We start from the raw sequence: 18,446 nt of genomic DNA, 5'->3' as shown, positions 1-18,446 counted from the left end.
CAAACATGTTCTGCTGAAAATTGTAAGACTTGCTCGATATTAGGATTACTGTATAACCAGTTTATGGGGATTCATGGAATATTTCCCAACTAGAAAAATCTGGCAACCAAAATATCCAGCTGAAAATGTCGAGACTTACTGAATATTAGGATTACTGTGTAAGCATCAGTTTATGTGGATTCATGGAATATTTGGCCACCATAAATGTTTGCAGCTGAAATTATCTGGCAACCAAACATATTCTGCTGAAAGTTGTAAGACTTGCTCGATATTAGAATTACTGTATAGCCAATTTATTGTGATTCATGTAATATTTGGCAACCATAAATGTTTGATAACTCAAAATATCTGGCAACCAAACATATTCTGCTGAAAATTGTAAGACTTGCTCGATATTAGGATTACTGTATAACAGTTTATGGGAATTCATGGAATATTTCGCAAATAGAAAAATCTGGCAACCAAAATATCAAGACTTACTGGACATTAGAATTACTGGCAAACTGGCAACAAGGTCATTGGAGCCTAAGGCCCTTGGAATGCTAAAGATCTGCTGCTAACATTATTAGTCTTGGTACCAAATAGTACATGATGTCCAAGAAGGACAACACCCTGGAATATTTGTCAACTAAAAAGGTTTGGCAATTCAAAATATCTGGCAACCAAACATATTCTGCTTAATAATGGTCATTGGGGTCCCATTTTAAAGCCTACAGGACTTGTCTGAAGGTATAAAGGTATCTGAAGGACCTGTTGCTATAATATCTTGGTGCCAGGTATCTTCAGGAGTCCATTCTTCAGAAACCAAGAGCTGTTTTGGGTGGAAAACAGAAATCTGTCATAATGTTGCAACCAGATGTATTTGAGAGTGTTTTTGTGCAACTCTGTGACTGGTGTGTGGAGTACACTTGAGGAGCGCTCTTATCTCTCTGAAGGTTGCTCATCTCCGATGGTGAAATTTCACCCAGACTTTGCCCCCCCCCCCCCCCCCCCATCCCCCCGTTCTGCATTACATAACCAGGGTGCTGGATGGAGGCTGGGGGAAGGTGGTCCTGGAGGTGGACCCTCAGAAGTGAGGGGTGGGTATAAAAGCTCTGGTTCTGCTCAGTAACTCTCACAGTTTTCCAGACACTGGCAGGATGCAGCTGGACCTGCTGTGGATCACTGCTGCTCTTCTGGCCTCTGGACCAGTTCTAACACTATGTGCACCACTGTGAGTATTTTATACCACATATACACACATTATACCACATATACACACATTTAAAGGATATACATTTATATTTAAAGCTATAGAAATAGAAGAAGTAAAGTAGAAGAGATGTCTGGACTACTTTTGCATCTTCTATGGTGCAATGGTAGTGTAGATATTCTGATACGATATTGCAGGTATTTTTATTTGCCTTCAGATTTAATTGTTACCTAATTAAAGATTTAATGGATATTGGAACGACTGTATTTCTGTCAATTCATGGGGATTCAGGGAATATTTGGCAACCATAAATTTTTGGCAACCTAAAATATTCTGCTGAAAATGTCAAGACTTCCATGGAATTAGGAATAAGTAACCTTCAATTCATGGGGATTCATATAATATTTGGCAACCATAAATATCTGAAAATATCTGGCTACTTAAAATATTCTGCTTTTAAATATCAAGACGTACTTAAAATCAGGACAACTGTATAACCATCAATTCATGGGGATTCATGGAATATTTGGCAATGCAAAATGTCTGGCAACCGAACATATTCTGCTGAAGATTTTAAGTCTTGCTCGATATTAACTGTATAACCAGTGTATGGAGATTCATGAAATATTTGGCAACTGAAATTATCTGGCAACCAAACATATTCTGCTGAACATTGTAAGACTTGCTCGATATTCAGATAACTGTGTAACCAGTTTATGGGGATTTATGGAATAGTTTACAACTAGAAACATCTGGCAACGAAAATATTCAGTTGAAAATGTCAAGACTTACTGGGTATTAGGATTACTGTGTAAGTATCAGTTCATGTGGATTCATGGAATATTTGGCAACCAAAAATGTTTGGCCACTGAAAATATCTGGCAACCAAACATATTCTGCTGTAAACTTTAAGACTTACTTGATATTAGGATTACTGTAGAACCATCAATTTATGTTTTTCAGTTGAAAATATTTGGTAACCCAAAAATATTCTGATGGAAATGGCAAAAAAAGCATTTTCTGCGTTTGTACAAATAAGATCATTTTAATGTAACCATTTAACCCGGTTTCAATTTACTTATTTATTGCCTTGAGATTTGATTGCTTTATACGGATGCACCAAATATTTGACAACCAAATATATTTAGCAACCACAAATATTTGGCAAACTGAAAATGTATCATTAAAACAGTAAACCTCAAGTAAATTTATGATTAAAACAGCATCGCTGAGGTAAAATCGAGATTACAACAGCACCGCTGTGGTAAAAGTAAAACAGCATTTTTAGATTATTTAATGTGATGTGAATCTGAGCTTTGTGGATTGCATGAGTTTATTAGATTAGCATGAGTTGATGCATATGCTCATATGTTTTACAAATGTGTATCTATTGCAGAGAAACTGTTGGTGAACAAAAGCTGATAAATATAAGAGTGATATATTTATTGAATAATATAGGCGTAAAAAATGTTATGAAAAACCGTATTCAGTTTATCAATTTAGATATTTATTTGCACCACATTGGTGGTTTCTAAGGTGTTGCAAGGTGGTTGGTATAGGATTGCTCTCTTACATTTTGGAGCATTACCATGAGAATTTAATTGCTAGGTGGTTGCTAAGGTGTTGCTTGATAATTGAGAAGATTTAGCTTTTTGTTAAATTTTGGAGCATTTGCTAAGGTGCCGGTCGGTAGGGTATTGCTTGGCAGTTGCTAGTGTTACTAGCTCATTTCTGTGGTGTTGCTAGGTGGTTGATGAGATGTTGACTTTTATTACATTTTGGAGCATTGTTGTGAGAATTTGATTGATAGGTGGTTGCTAAGGTGTTGGTTGGTTGGTAGGGCATTGCCTGGCAGTTGCTACATTGTTACTATGGGATTTCTGAGGTGTTGCTAGGTGGTTGATAAGATATTGCCCTGTTACATTTTGGAGCATTGCTGTGAGGATTGGATTGTTAGGTGGGTGCTAAGGTTAATAGATGGTTTCTAACGTCTTGCAAGATGATAGTGTGGCTTTATATTACATTTTGGAGCATTGCTGTCAGGATTTAATTGCTAGGTGGTTGCTAAGGTTTTGCAAGATGGTTCATAAGGTATTGCTCTCTAATATTTTGGAGCATTGCTGTGAGGATTAGATTGTTACATGGGTGCTAAGATGTTTGTCAATAGGGTATTGCTTAGCAGTTGCTACAACGTTAATAGGTGGTTTGTAAGGTGTTGCAAGGTGGTTGATGAGGTTGCTTCTGGTAATTTCCTGATTCCAACTGATGATTAAAACTGTTATACGAAATCAAACTTTAACATTTGTTTTTTTTTTTTGCAGTAGTATATTCTTACCTAAGGTAGGTTAAGGTATTTGTTCATGAATATAGATTTTTATAATAATTTAACCCTTTACGGTTGCCCCTCCAGCAACGTGATGTCCGCCCCCAACTTGCTGAGGGTGGGCACCACTGAGAAAGTGTTTGTTGAGGCTCAGGACTACACTGGAGGAGATATCCCAGTCAGGGTGGTGGTGAAGAACCATCCGCAGAAGAACATCGAGCTGGCATCTAAACAGGTCCTCCTCAGCGCCAATAACAACTTCCAGGAGCTGGTGGACATCAAGGTCAGTGCTGCCAAACTCAGACCTCATCAGACCTTCACATGACCTTCATCCATTGCTTTACGCTCTCTAACAAACTGAAGACGTTTCTGATGGTTATTTTCACTGATTAGCGCTTTACTTAAAGCTACACAGCTGTTTAGTCGCTTTAATCCCCTGAGTTTTCTTCACTGCATCATGAAGAAGACTTACTGGACATTAGAATTACTGGCAAACTGGCAACAAGGTCATTGGAGCCTAAGGCCCTTGGAATGTTAAAGATCTGCTGCTAACATTATTAGTCTTGGTACCAAATGTTTTCCTGGAATGATGCATGCCATCTTTTTCAAGACCACAGGATGAGTCTTTCCACATGGTTGTTTAACAGCTGAGAAGCTACTCTCTGCATCAGTTAGGATCACATAACTTGTTGCCAGCTGAAACATACTATTTACCCATGCAGTAATTTATTGGCAGATATTTCGGTAGCACTTAACATGTTTGTGTTTTTTTTTCTTTCTTCATTCAGATTATGGAAAACAAGGATGCATTCAGTGAAGACCCGCTGGAGAAGCAGTACGTTTACCTCGAGGCCCATTTTCCCACCAGTGTGCTGGAAAAGGTGGTGATGGTCTCGTTCCAGTCCGGCTACATATTCGTCCAGACAGACAAGAGCATCTACACCCCCCAGAGCACAGGTACACCTGTGCAGACTTACCTGTCCACGCTCACCTGTCCATACTTACCTGTGCAGACTCACTTGCCCACACTCACCTGTCCAAACCCACCTGTGCAGACTCACCTGCCCATCTATCGGAGTTTTCAGAGATATCAAACTAATTGGAGTTATCAGAGCTATTGAAGTTTTTTGAGTTGTTTTTTGAGTTATTGGAATTATCAGATAACTCGGATAACTGTAATAACTCAGTTATCAGGGTTACTGAAGTTAATGGACTTATCGGAGTTCTTAGTTACTACAGTTACCAGAGTTCTCAGAATTATTGGAGTTGTCAGAGTTATCAGAGTCATCTGACTTAATGGAGTTGTCAGAGTTATCGATGATTCTCAAAGTTATTACAGTTCCGGAGTTATCAGAGTCCTTGGTTTAATCTGAGTTATTCGAGTTTTTAGAGTTATTGGATTCATCAGAGTTAATTGAGTTTCAGTGTTGTTAAAGTTTTTGGAGTTATCAGAGTGATTAGAATTGTCTGAATTATCAGAGTTTTGGAGTTGGAGTGAGGCCCGATTCAGAGCGTCTGAATGGGATGTGTGTTCTCTGTTTAATTCAATTAATTTCATTTTATATTATTAAACAATATTGAGTAAATTTTTGACTTGACTTATTTTTTCTCCAGTTAAATACAGAATCTTCTCAGTGACCCCTGACCTGCAGCCATTGGATCAGAATGGTATCTCTATTGAAATCATAGTAAGTATTTACCATATTCAAAGCGTACATATGCTAATGGAACAGATACTTCAGGTAACTCAGGTGTAAAGTAAAGATCAGGTTTTAAACCATGTACAGCAGTTCTGACTGTAACAGAATAGTTAACAGGAGAGAGCCAGAGGGTAACAGACACTGTGTACTGTATTGAACTGTTTTAATGTTAGATGCTCAAATTAAACACCTGCTTTTAATATTAATTTTAACTTTATTTTTGCAGAATCCTCAAGGAATCATCCTTCACAGAGACCTGTTCTTCCCCAAGCAAGGAATTCTGACCGGGACGTACGACATCCCTGACGTTGCCAGGTTAGTCCGAGTTATTCCTTCTGATACAGTATTGCACACTGTTGTTTTAAATCCAGTGGTTCTATTCTGTTTTGCATTATTTATATATTTTTTATATATTTCTTGTTGTTCTCTGAAGTCCTGGAATTTGGTCGATAGCAACACGTTTCAAGAACACGCCTCAGAAGAATTTCACTGCTGAATTTGAGGTTAAAGAATATGGTAAGAATCTTCACAGGACCAAAAAAACATGACTAAATAAAATGAAAAGACAATTTTTTTATATTGATCTAAAGTCTTTTTTTAAGTTATATTGTGAAGTTTGCTAGGATATTAAACATGTTCAGATTTCAAACATTTACTTGCTAACACTTTCTATGAATGTCATCTCTAGAAGACACTGTAAACACATTCATAACACATTATAATGCATTCTATGCATATCTTTATATATTTATAAAAATGTATTAACCCATCATAACCATAACCATTTGATCTCATGAGTTGAGATCAAAAACCAGTGGTCAGAACCAGTATTTTGACAAAAAAAAAAGCTGACAATTAATAAACGCACTGTTTTTAACCACTCATAAATTATACAAGTCTTAAATATAATATTAGTTATAGTCCTGTTATAATGTATTATAACAGCTCTTTGTGCGCTCCAAGTAAAGTGACAGACTTTCATTGTGGGACTATATTATTAATAATAGATATTTCCTATTTTAACATGCATATTATATATATATATTAGACTGTATTATGATCACAATTCATAATACATAATAAACATGGCTAATAATGGGTTATGCATTTTTTTTTCATAAATATTTATAGGCATGTTTATAATGCCTTATGATTGCATTATATTATGTTATGAATGGGTTTATAGAGTCTAATAGAATTTACATTAATATAAAGTGATACCTCTGTCATGGTGTAACATTGTAAATTTCCCCATTGTGGGATGAATAAAGGATTATCTTATCTTATCTTTATATTAACAAAATTACCATTAAAGTCTGCAAACACATCCACATCGACTGTCCAGCCCATAACGATATAAGAAAATTTTACTATCAAGAAAATAACATGAAGGACCTTTTTGGAAAAAAACCCACCAGGGAAGATTTTAAAGTTTTTATCGGATCTTAATCTTAAACATCAAATTTGACACATATGTAGTGAATTATGTAATCTTTGTAAAACCAAGTGTATGCCACAAATAACCTAATTTTGTGCTGGAGTGGCAATAAAACCCCAACAACCAGCCAACCAACCACTAAAGTCTGCTTTAACCCCTAAACAGGTCAGATTTTTGTTTATTTTTTTTACCTGACATTACACCACTAAATCCTGAGGATTTCTATTTAAGATTTACATTAAAAAAAACTTTCATGTTTGATAAAGAATGTTACTGAAAAGCATACTTCTGAAATCTGCTGATTTCAAATAAAAATAATAAAAACATAAAATTGCCTTTTTCTTGAACTTGATATACATTTTAAAATCAATATTTTCCTGAATACAAATCAAACAGTTCATGTTCTCCAAACCTGAGGTTTTTATGTCTTTTTTTCAAACCTGCAGAATTTGGATTGTGATTCCTGTTACTGATCTGGAATTATTCATTTAATTCAAGTGTCATGTGTAAATAAGTTATTTTACTACAGAAATAACACCTACACCTGTAGCCTGTATATTGGACAAGGCATTTAAAAGGGTTAATATAGTGAAAAAGTGGCAAAATGACCATTATCTTCTTTTCCAGTGCTGCCAACGTTTGAGGTTACCTTAAGACCTGCCAAGTCTTTCTTCTACGTGGACGATGACAAACTGGAAGTGGACATTTATGCCCAGTAAGTGGAACATCCCTGTTCATACGAATTTACTTTTTAGTGTTTAATACTGAAGATACTGGGAAGAGTATGTTGGAAAAATATACCAGTAAATATACAAGTAAAGTCGTGGCCTGTCAGCATGAAACATCTGGCTTGTGAGGTTGTTTGAACTATAATAAACGATAATGAGAAAAATATATATATAATGCTTCTATAAAGAGCTTTTGTTTACATTCCTCCCTTGTCCACTTTAGTTTCCACCTGTTCTTGGAAAATATTTCGCCCACGGCCAAATTCAATTGCAGACCCCTGTGTCCCACACAGCTCTGATTGTATTTTAACCCTCCTGTTATGTTACAGGTCAAATGGACCCGCCTTGAAGTTTGAAAATCTAGGAAAAATATTTTAAATATTAAAAGTATTTTTTAAGTACAAAACTTCTTCAGCTTGCCTTAATCAGTGTAATCAAAATACAATATGAAAATGGTTCATCTCACATTATTGTTTTATATGTTGGTCTTTCAAAATAATAAAGTAGGGAAACATTAAAAAAGAAGTTTGAACATGTATTTTTTTTATAATAAAAAATGAGTGAATTATCCTAATTGAAACATTTTCCTGTTAGAGTTAAGCACCATTATTGCACTAAATATTAATTATATTGATAATAATTAGCAATTAAGTTAATTACTGAATATTCACACTACTTGTTAGGATTTCTTCTTTTCTTTTGGATAATTAAACATGCGACTGGTCAACATGACCTGGGAAAACCACTGCTGGTTCTGACAAATGAACATAATAGGAGGGTTAATCTGAGAGTAACCAGTAACGCTTTAGACACCCAAGTGTAACATTCATCTTAAATCCTCTAAAATCTGATACAGATACGAAAATCACATGAAGACACTAAAAAGATATATAAAAAAAATCACTTTTAAACCCTGTAGATCACTAGAGTCGTTGTATTAGTTGTGACTTATAGTGAGATAATGAGACGTGTAACTGTTGTTAATTGTGTGAAGGTATCTCTTCGGGAGCAAAGTGGACGGCATTGCGTTCGTGGTCTTCGGTGTGATCCAGGGAGACAGCAAGACCAGTCTGGCAGCTTCTTTAAGACGAGTCTCGGTGAGATATTTCATATTTCACATTTCATATCGACACCACTAACACCACCACCACAGAATATAATTAAATAAACTTTGATTTATTTCTATAGTCTCTTATGTTTCGAGATTATTTAAAAAATATATGATAAATAGTGTCTTAAAAGCATTGGTAGGGAAGATGTTCAAGCCTATTTTAAATGTAGTCATGAGCTGCACCTAAAGGGAAGACTGTATAAGGTGATATAAAAATATGGCGGCCATCTTGAATCTCTAGCTTGGCTCTAACTTCAGGTCGTTGTTAATAAAAAGAGTACTGCTAGAGAAATTTACCAGAAAAACAGTGGTGTTAGAATATAGGGCACAGACTCCAAACTATAAATGTGCTGTTTGGAATTACGCCATCCGTCACATTGCCTGTGCAAAAAGATAATTCACTATTTTAACATGAGAACAAATAAAATTACATTAACATGAAGCAAATATAGGTCTTAATATACAGACAGACAGATAGATATGGACATTATCAGACAAACAGATGGATGGATGGATGGATGGATGGATAGATAGACAAATATGGAGATTATCAGACAGAGAGATAGACAGATAAATATGGAAACAGACGCACAGACATGCAGATTATCAAACAGGCAGACAGACAAATATGGATATTATCAGATAGACAGACAGACAGATATAGAGATTATAAAATAGATTAACAGACAGACTTGGAGATTATCAGACAAACAGACAGATACAGAGATTATCAGACAGATAGACAGACAGAACAATATGGAGGTGATCAGATAGATAAACAGACAGATAGACAGACAAATATGGAGATTAACAGACAGACATCATCAGACAGAGACAGACAGATAAATATGGAAACAGGCAGACAGACATGCAGATTATCAGACAAACAGACAGACAAATATGGAGATTATCGGATAGACAGACAGATATAGAGATTATAAAATAGATTGACAGACAGACATGGAGATTATCAGACAAACAGACAGATATGGAGATTATCAGACAGATAGACAGACAGAAAAATATGGAGATGATCAGATAGATAAACAGACAGATATACAGAAAAATATGGAAATTAACAGACAGACAGATTATCAGACAGAGAGATAGATAAATATGGAAACAGACACAGACATGCAGATTATCAGACAAACAGACAGACAAATATGGAGATTATCAGATAGACAGATATGGAGATTATAAAATAGATTGACAGACAGACATGGAGATTATCAGACAAACAGACAGATATAGAGATTATCAGATAGACATTCATGAAGATTATTAGACAAACAGACAGACAAATATTGAGATGATCAGATAGATAGACAGACAGACAGATAGATAGATATGAAGATTATACAATAGATTGACAGACAGACATGGAGATTATCAGATCGGTAGACAGATAGATATGGAGATTATGAGATAAACATTAATGGAGATTATTAGACAAACAGACAAATATTGAGATAATCAGATAGATAGACAGACAGATGGATAGATATGGAGATTATCAGATAGACAGACAGATATAGAGATTATAAAATAGATTGACAGACAGACATGGAGATTATCAGATAGGTAGACAGATAGATATGGAGATTATCAGATATTCATTAATGGAGATTATTAGACAAACAGACAGACAAATATTGAGATAAGATAGATAGACAGACAGATAGATATGGAGATTATCAGATAGACAGACACAGACAGACATGGAGTTAATCAGATAGTTAGACAAACAGACAAATAAGGAGACTATCAGACAGACAAACAGACAGACAATTTAAGCAGCTGGACCAAGCATGTCTACCAGCATGACCAAGCTATTGGACCAGCATCTGCTGCTAAAACCAGTTAAACCATTAAACTCACATCCAATATCAAACAAACAGTACACTGGTCAACATTAAAATTTAACATTAAAATTAACCTGCTAGTTTACCAATATAGTGTCTGTTTTAACCTGGATGACAAGCTTTTCAACCAACTGAATCATTAAGATCCAGCGTTTTATTATTATATTATTTTGGCTGTAGATCACAGAGGGTGAAGGAAAAGCCGAGCTGACGAGAGAAATGATCCTGAAAACCTTCAAAAGCATGGATGATCTGGTGGGAAGCTCCTTATACATATCGGTCAGCGTTCTAACAGAGACCGGTAAGAGTCAAATAGTCCTAAATCACTACTGTCTAAATTTTAATCTAAGTTTTAATCATCTTGGAAATGCACGTATTGACAAAAACACAGCTCCGGGGGTGGAAAAAAAAGAAACCACTTTTGATTTTTACCAAATTGAAAACCTCTGGAATATAATCAAGAGGAAGATGGATGATCACAAGCCAAACCAAACTGAACTGAATTTTTGCACTAGGAGTAAAGCAGCATAAAGTTATCCAAAAGCAGTGTGTAAGACTGGTGTAGGAAGAGAACATGATGCCGAGATGCATGAAAACTGACTAAAAAAACAGGGATATTCCACCAAATATTGATTTCTGAACTCTCAAAACTTAATGAATATGAACTTATGCATTTTTTGAAGTCTGAATGCTCAGCTCCTCTTTTGTTATTTCAGCCATTTATCATTTTTTAATGATTTTTTTTTTTTTTTTTGGAATTTGGGAGAAATGTTTTCTGTAGTTTATAGAATAAAACAACAATGTTCATTGAACTCAACCATAAACCTATAAATAGCAAATGGTCACTTCATTTTTTCCAGAGCTGTAATGCAAATTGATTGATGCAAAACTTTAAAAAGACCACCAGAAACTACTTTTTGAGTAGTGTACCTCTTGGTGAAAGATTGTAGACTGATAGATATACCTCTGTGATGCACTTGAAGACATTTTACCTTCCTTTGAAGTGTTTTCTTTTTTTTTCCGGGGATTATAGCCAATTGGAGGGTTCTCTGCTTGTTTAGCCAGAATTTCTTCTAGACAGTTAGATTAGTGTAGCTTAGCTACTCACCCTGCGAACTAATCAGTGCCAGTTCCATCAGTATAAAACTTAAGACCAGATAAAATTCCAGCTTTTTGCAAGATTACAGCTTTTAAATGTTGTAAAAAGTGAATCATTTATGATATAAGCTTGACGCCAGCTTCAGCAACCTGGTTCTTGGATTATTATTATTTGTTTAAGTTATGAATTATGATTTTTTTAATATACATTTTTATTTATTATAAATGTGTGTGTTTGTCAGGTAGTGAAATGGTAGAAGCTCAGAGGAGGGGCATTCAGATCGTGACGTCACCTTACACCATCCACTTCAAAAGAACACCAAAATTCTTCAAACCTGGAATGCCTTTTGATGTCACGGTACACACCTTATTCACCAACTGGCCACTTTATTGGAAACACCTACCTACTTTACCATGTGCTTCCTATTCTCACTGTGGCAACTTTATTGGAAACACCTACCTGCTACTGTACCTTGTGCATCTTCTTAATGTGGCCACTTTATTAGAAACACCTACCTACTCTACCATGTGCTTCCTATTCTCACTGTGGCCACTTTATTGGAAACACCTTTAAACTCTACCTTGTGCTTCTTATTCTCACTGTGGCCACTTTATTGGAAACACCTTTATACTCTACCTTGTGCTTCCTATTCTCACTGTGGCCACTTTATTAGAAACACCTTTATACTCTACCTTGTGCTTCTTATTCTCACTGTGGCCACTTTATTGGAAACACCTTTATACTCCTCTACTTTGTGCATCTTCTTCTTAATGTGGCCACTTCATTGGAAACACCTTTATACTCTACCTTGTGCTTCCTATTCTCACTGTGGCCACTTTATTAGAAACACCTACCTACTCTACCTTGTGCTTCATATTCTCACTGAGGCCACTTTATTGGAAACACCTACCTGCTACTCTACCTTGTGCATCTTCTTAATGTGGCCACTTTATTGGAAACACATTTATACTGTACCTTGTGCTTCTTATTCTCACTGTGGCCACTTTACTGGAAACACCTAACTACTATACCTTGTGCTTCCTATTGTCACAGTGGCCACTTTATTGAAAACAGCTACTGTACCATGTGCTTCCACTCATTGGCTGCTGTTTGACTCCATGTGATGTAAACAGGTTTACGTGACGAATCCAGATGATACACCTGCTGAAAGAGTGGATGTGGTGGTGAGTCCTGGAGATGTTCTGGGTCGCACCGAGTCCAACGGCATGGCAAGGGTTACCGTCAACACCGCGGTCGGCTCCAAGAGTCTGACAATTACCGTAAGCCTTTCAAAAACTCTACAACTTCAAAAACTAGCATTTCAAATGCACCACAAAGTCTGGAACCCTAGAAAACCCCACTGCAAAAAAATCAATCTTAGCAAATTAAATTATCTAATTTCAATTAAATTAATCTTATATTTTCTCTGAATTGTTGTCTTACTAAGCATTGTAAGTGTAAGATTATTTTACTTTTCACCAAATTTTCACCTTATTTTCCGTAATTTGAGCTCAAAATAAGCAAAAAAAAAAAGAGACTCCGTGCTTGAGCTTATTTTAAGAAATCTTACTAAGAAAGATTAGCTTTTTTTTTTTTGCTTAATATAAGCATACAAGAGAGCACTTCAGTTTCTGAATCAGTTTCCCTGATGTTGCTATTTATAGGTATATCGTCGCTGTCCAAGGAAAAACACTTATCTCCAAAACAGCAACTTTACAGGAGAGAGAAAAAAGTAAAAAAAACTTTCAATGGAAGTCAATGTAAAAAGAGTTTATTTCAGGTCATTTTGAAGAGTTTCTATTGGTCCGTTCATCAAGAAATTCTGGCGCAGTGTGAGGGAAAGTTTGTTCAAGTTGTGTAGTAAACTAAAAATCAACAAAAAAGGAGAAGTGTTTTTCATTGGACAGCGACGATATGTTTGAGTAAAATGAACGTTGTTGTTTTATTCTATAAACTACAGACAACATTTCTCCCAAAATCCAAATAAAACTATTTCAGTAATTTAGAGCATTTATTTACAGAAAATGAGAAATGACTGAAATAAAAAAAAAGCAGAGCTTTTAGACTTCAAATTATGCAAAGAAAACAAGTTCATATTCATAAAGTTTTAAGAGTTCAGAAATCAATATTTTCTTGGCATCATGTTCTCCTCCACCAGTTTTACACACTGCTTTTGGATAACTTTATGCCACAGAGGTTTCGATTTGGTAAAATCAAAGAAACTCATCATTTTTAAGTGGTCTCTTATTTTCTTTTTCCAGAGCTGTATATTTCCTCTAGTTTTTGCACCAAAATATATGCTAATTACAGATTTGTACCATAACTTTTTGTCGTCTCACAGGTAAAAACCAAAGATCCAGGTTTAACTCCTGCCAGACAGGATGAGAAGCAATTTATAGCTGAAGCTTATGCTACTAAAGGAGGCTCCAAAAATTACCTTCACGTTGGTGTGGATGCTGGAGAACTGACGGTTGGAATGTCTCTGAAAGTTACTCTGAACTATGGGGCGAGTCCTGGTGTCCAGAATAGTCAAGACTTCACCTCCTTGGTAAGAACATTTCCAGAACACGTACAACCAGTAACGTACATGAGCGCAGAACATAAACAATCAAACAAAAATACTACAAACAAAAGGTCTAAAAAGTCCTTCCACTACTGTTATATAAAGATCCTCTCAGAGGCTACGTTGGGTAGTGTACCTCCTGGTGAAAGATAGTTGCTAAACTTTTCCAAGGGCCACATCAAGCAAGACTGTCATTTCAACCAATTGGCCATCATCTAAAGCAGGGCTCGGCAATTAACTTTGGTCTTGGGCCAGGTATTTTCCAAGCCTTTACTTGACATGCCACAAAAAAAAAAATTCTGTTTTGTAAAATTAAGTGTAATGAGATGGAGTGCTACAGACTAGTGGCTCTCCAGCCCAGAGGGTTGTTGAACCCAATTGCAGAACTCAAAGCAGGTAAACCCAAGAAGAAAGCCGCTCCTCATGCGGGATCGAAAATGTGTCGTCAGGCTAGTGAATTGGGACACGACTGTGAAAAAAAACGCCCTTATAAGAAGAAAGGGAGCCCAAGAACGGTCTGAAAAACAGGAACGGGCGAACACTAAAGTCACACTGTGCGTGACAGAAAGACAGGAGAATCCCTTCTAAACAGTTAGCTTAGGGTATCTTATAGGGGTGTCACGATTCTCTAAATCCTCGATTCGATTTCATTTTCGATTTGAGGGTCACGATTCGATTCGATTCTCGATTTTCTTGTTTTTTTTTTCTTGTTATTATTTTATGCCTCATAAAATTTAAATAATATATTTATTATTATTATTATTATAAATATTATAAATATTATTATTATTATTTATTAAGATATATATGGTAATGCCATCTAGTGACTTTTTTTGGTAGCAACAGTGTGCACTATTAAAACAAGCAGTTTATCAGAGCTGTGTGTGGATGGCTGGTGAAACTGCTCATTACATGAAGCTGCAGTTCTTCATCCAACCACTAGTCGGAGCTGCAGCAGCACAAGCCCCGCTCTCTTCACTCAGTCACTACTTCAGTACAGCCCAGCCACGGGCTACAGAGCTCAGCCAGTCCGTTTTTACTGTTTCTGTAAACAAATAAAGGTTTTAACCCCACTAACCGGATAATACAGCTCACTACAGTTCATCTTTCAGCCCAAGCAGCTAACAGCAGCAGGTTAGAACAGCCGACACGGAGGCACTGCTCGGATTACATTATAAACAGGTCAGTTAGCGCGCTGCTAACCTCAGGATGTTTATAACTACGGAGTTTAGTGGACACACCACGGCCGCCAGGTAAGTCTTTTAAAGGCTACTGAAGACTATTAAAGGCTATTAGAGTGTAACCCCTGGCTCCCAGGGGTTACAAGAGGTTATTGAAAGCATTATTGGGGGGCAGAAATCAGTACAGGCTGGTTAGATAAGTGATGTGGGTATTGTCTTATAAATATTTACACATAACTTATATCTCTCCTGAAAAGCTTTTATTTTAGTCAGAAACACGCTTGTGTTTACTTTATCTGAGAGAAAGATGTTTTTTTAATTCAATGGAAAGCAACAGGTGTAGTCAATTATAAGTTTAAGATTTTTAATCCACCTCACTGTGATCTATAGTCAGTGTTCTCAAGTCACTGACACACGCATTTCAGCGAGTTCACACGCTCTCACCTGCGCGCACCCACCCCTCCGTTAGATACAGATACAAAACCTGCGCGCCCAACCCCCGCCCCCCCTCCCCCGTTGGACAGATAAAAACAGTGATCACACTCCCGCCGACTGCGCTCATGCAGTGGCTATCTCTATTTAAATGAATAGGATGCGCTGTGTTGGTGCCGCGCCATTTGCGTAGCGCGCTGCGCTATTTGCGTAGCGCGCGCGGGAGGGATCGTCGATCCTCTTTTTGACTTCGATACTCGAGATCGTGACCTCATTTCGATTCGATTTCGATAAAATATCGAGATCGTGACACCCCTAGTATCTTAGCTATCCTGCTAACAGATTAGTGCCAGTTCCACCAGTAAAAAGCCTTGAATACATATACAATTCCAGCTAACAGTTTTTAATCATGGATGGATGGATGGATGGATTTTGAGCATGATAATGCTCACCCACACACAGCAAGAATGGTATGTTTTCCATGGATGTCTCAGTCAATGTCTCCTTGGTTGGCTAGAATTCTTTCTAAACAGTAACAATCTTAGTGTAGCTTAGCAGCCCTGCCAACAGATTAGTGCCAATTTCACCAGTATAAAAAACTTGAATACATATTAAATTCCGGCTTTTTGCAAGACTACAACTTTTAATCCCAATTTAATCCCAATTATCAGCAAGGAATGTATATTTCCTAGATATGTCTCAGTCAATGTCCCCTTGGGTGGCTAGAATCCCTTCTAGATAGTCAGCTTAGTGTAGCTTAGCTATCCTGCTAACAGATTAGTGCCAGTTCCACCAGTATCAAACTTGACTACATATAAAATTCCATCTTTCTGCAAGACTACAGCTTTTAATCCCAAATGTCCTTGTGTATCTGAAAGGGTTACCCTGCAATGTTTCCCCCAGATTTCACCACTACTTTGTCCTGCCGATTCTCCAGATCTCCAATCCTGCTTTTTTGGAGCATCTAAGACACATTTAAAAGCTGATTATTAAGCTTTTAAAAGGAGGAAGAAGAAGGAGCGTGCTAGGATAGAGTTCTTTAGAGATCCATTTAGGTTTGTTAAGAGTCTGTTTAGTAAGGAGAAATCAGGAAATCTAAAGGTCGGAAAGAGGGAGTTGGAGGAGCACTTTAAGAGTGTCTACACAGAGAAGGAAAGGTCTAGCGACCTGGACCTACCAGCAGACATGCCGCCGTTAGGTGATATAGAGTGGAAGATGGATGTTAACCCCCCTAGGTGGAGTGAGGTTCAGGAGGTGGTGAAGGCTGCAAAGGCAGGTTCTGCCCCAGGGCCAAATGGGGTTCCATATAGATTATATAAAAGTGCACCAGATGTTTTGAAGTTTCTATGGAAACTAATGGCTATAGTGTGGAAGAAAGGGATTATTCCAAAGGAGTGGCGCAGAGCAGGTGGTGTTCTTATCCCAAAAGAAAAGGATTCTGTGGCTATTGATCATTTCCGTCCCATAAGCTTGTTGAATGTGGAGGGTAAGATCTTCTTTAGTGTGGTTGCACGTAGACTAGCAACGTACCTGAAAAGAAATAATTTAATTGATACGTCTGTACAAAAGGCAGGAATTTCAGGTTTTTCTGGTTGCATAGAGCATAATAGTATGATTTGGCATCAGATTCAAACAGCAAGAGCCGAGAAAAAGGATCTACATGTGGTGTTTTTAGATCTGGCTAATGCTTTTGGTTCGGTACCGCATGCATTGTTGTGGAAGGCATTCAATTTTTTTAGGGTTCCAGAAGAGATTTCAAGGTTAGTTAAAGCCTATTTTGAAGACATACAGTTTTGCTTTAGTGTAGGGGAGTGTGTCACATCTTGGCAACGACTGGAAATGGGTATAATGGCAGGTTGTACAATTTCACCGCTAGCGTTTACGATGGCAATGGAGGTGATTATTAGGGCTTCTAAGTGGGTTGTAGGCGGGGAGAGGCTGCATGGCAGCATAGTGGAGAAACAGCACAGTGCTTGAAAACTGCTGGTAAGTGGGCCAATGCACGAGATTGGAAGTTATTAGTGGATGTAGGTAGTAAACTGCAGATCCCAGAGTGCATTCTGGTTACAACCTTGAGGCCGGATGTAGTGTTGTACTCTGAAAGTAAGCGGATAGTGTATTTTATAGAGCTGACTGTTCCGTTTGAAGACGAGGTAGATGGAGCTTATGAAAGGAAAAGGCTGAAGTATACAGACTTGGTGGCTGAGGTGAGAGAGCGTGGGTGGCAAGCGTATATTAGACCGGTAGAGGTAGGTACTAGAGGCTTTGTTGCGAAGTCTGCCACAAGACTGCTGTCTGAATTCGGAATTAGAGGTCGTGTGCTAAGGACTGTAGTGAAGGAGTTGTCAGATGTAGCTGAAAGATCTAGTCAGTGGTTGTGGTTCAGAAGGGCTGAGGCTGTGTGGGGAAGGGAGTGAGTTTGTGCTTCTACAGCAAGCTTGGAGGGGGGTGGGTCTGGGACGCCAGACTTCACTGTTGAGCCTTCTGGAGGTGTCGTGGGCCTAATTCAGCGAAACACTGACGAAGGAAGGTGCCTGCCTGATGACCCCTGAGAAGAGCTTGCACTGAAGTTTGTGTTAGAGTTTGGATGAAGGGGATTGGTGTGGTCCTGCTCTTGTAATAATTTGTCTCATGAGTTTTTGTAGACGTCTGAGTACTTGGCAGTTGAGGCACGGACCATGAACATAGTTCGCTGTGCTTCTGGATTCTTGTCGAGCCAGTATCAGATGGTAGTGGTTGCTGTGTTCTGCTCACGCAACTTATGTGATTTTATTTTGTGTGATTGTGCTTAGGTAAGTGTGTTGTTGCCATAGT

General features: G+C 37.5%; 1 protein-coding gene across 2 annotated transcripts in view; it reads left to right on the top strand.

Moving 5' to 3' along the window:
• Window positions 1–1,103: 1,103 nt before the first annotated feature.
• The window catches only part of LOC103045627 (complement C3), a 96,323-nt gene continuing 78,980 nt past the window's right edge, over window positions 1,104–18,446 (top strand). For both annotated transcript variants that reach the window (XM_049469865.1, XM_022663275.2), the window contains exons 1-12: window positions 1,104–1,213; window positions 3,603–3,798; window positions 4,304–4,472; window positions 5,130–5,203; window positions 5,442–5,530; window positions 5,649–5,731; window positions 7,281–7,368; window positions 8,376–8,478; window positions 10,538–10,658; window positions 11,698–11,813; window positions 12,590–12,736; window positions 13,798–14,004. In XM_049469865.1, coding sequence (XP_049325822.1) covers window positions 1,140–1,213; window positions 3,603–3,798; window positions 4,304–4,472; window positions 5,130–5,203; window positions 5,442–5,530; window positions 5,649–5,731; window positions 7,281–7,368; window positions 8,376–8,478; window positions 10,538–10,658; window positions 11,698–11,813; window positions 12,590–12,736; window positions 13,798–14,004 — 1,467 coding nt within the window. In that variant the 5' untranslated portion in view covers window positions 1,104–1,139. The remainder of the gene's footprint in view (window positions 1,214–3,602; window positions 3,799–4,303; window positions 4,473–5,129; window positions 5,204–5,441; window positions 5,531–5,648; window positions 5,732–7,280; window positions 7,369–8,375; window positions 8,479–10,537; window positions 10,659–11,697; window positions 11,814–12,589; window positions 12,737–13,797; window positions 14,005–18,446) is intronic.

Source organism: Astyanax mexicanus, chromosome 21 (assembly GCF_023375975.1).
Source record: "Astyanax mexicanus isolate ESR-SI-001 chromosome 21, AstMex3_surface, whole genome shotgun sequence".
NCBI lineage: Eukaryota > Metazoa > Chordata > Actinopteri > Characiformes > Acestrorhamphidae > Astyanax > Astyanax mexicanus.
This window is presented reverse-complemented; position numbering and strand designations above follow the sequence as displayed.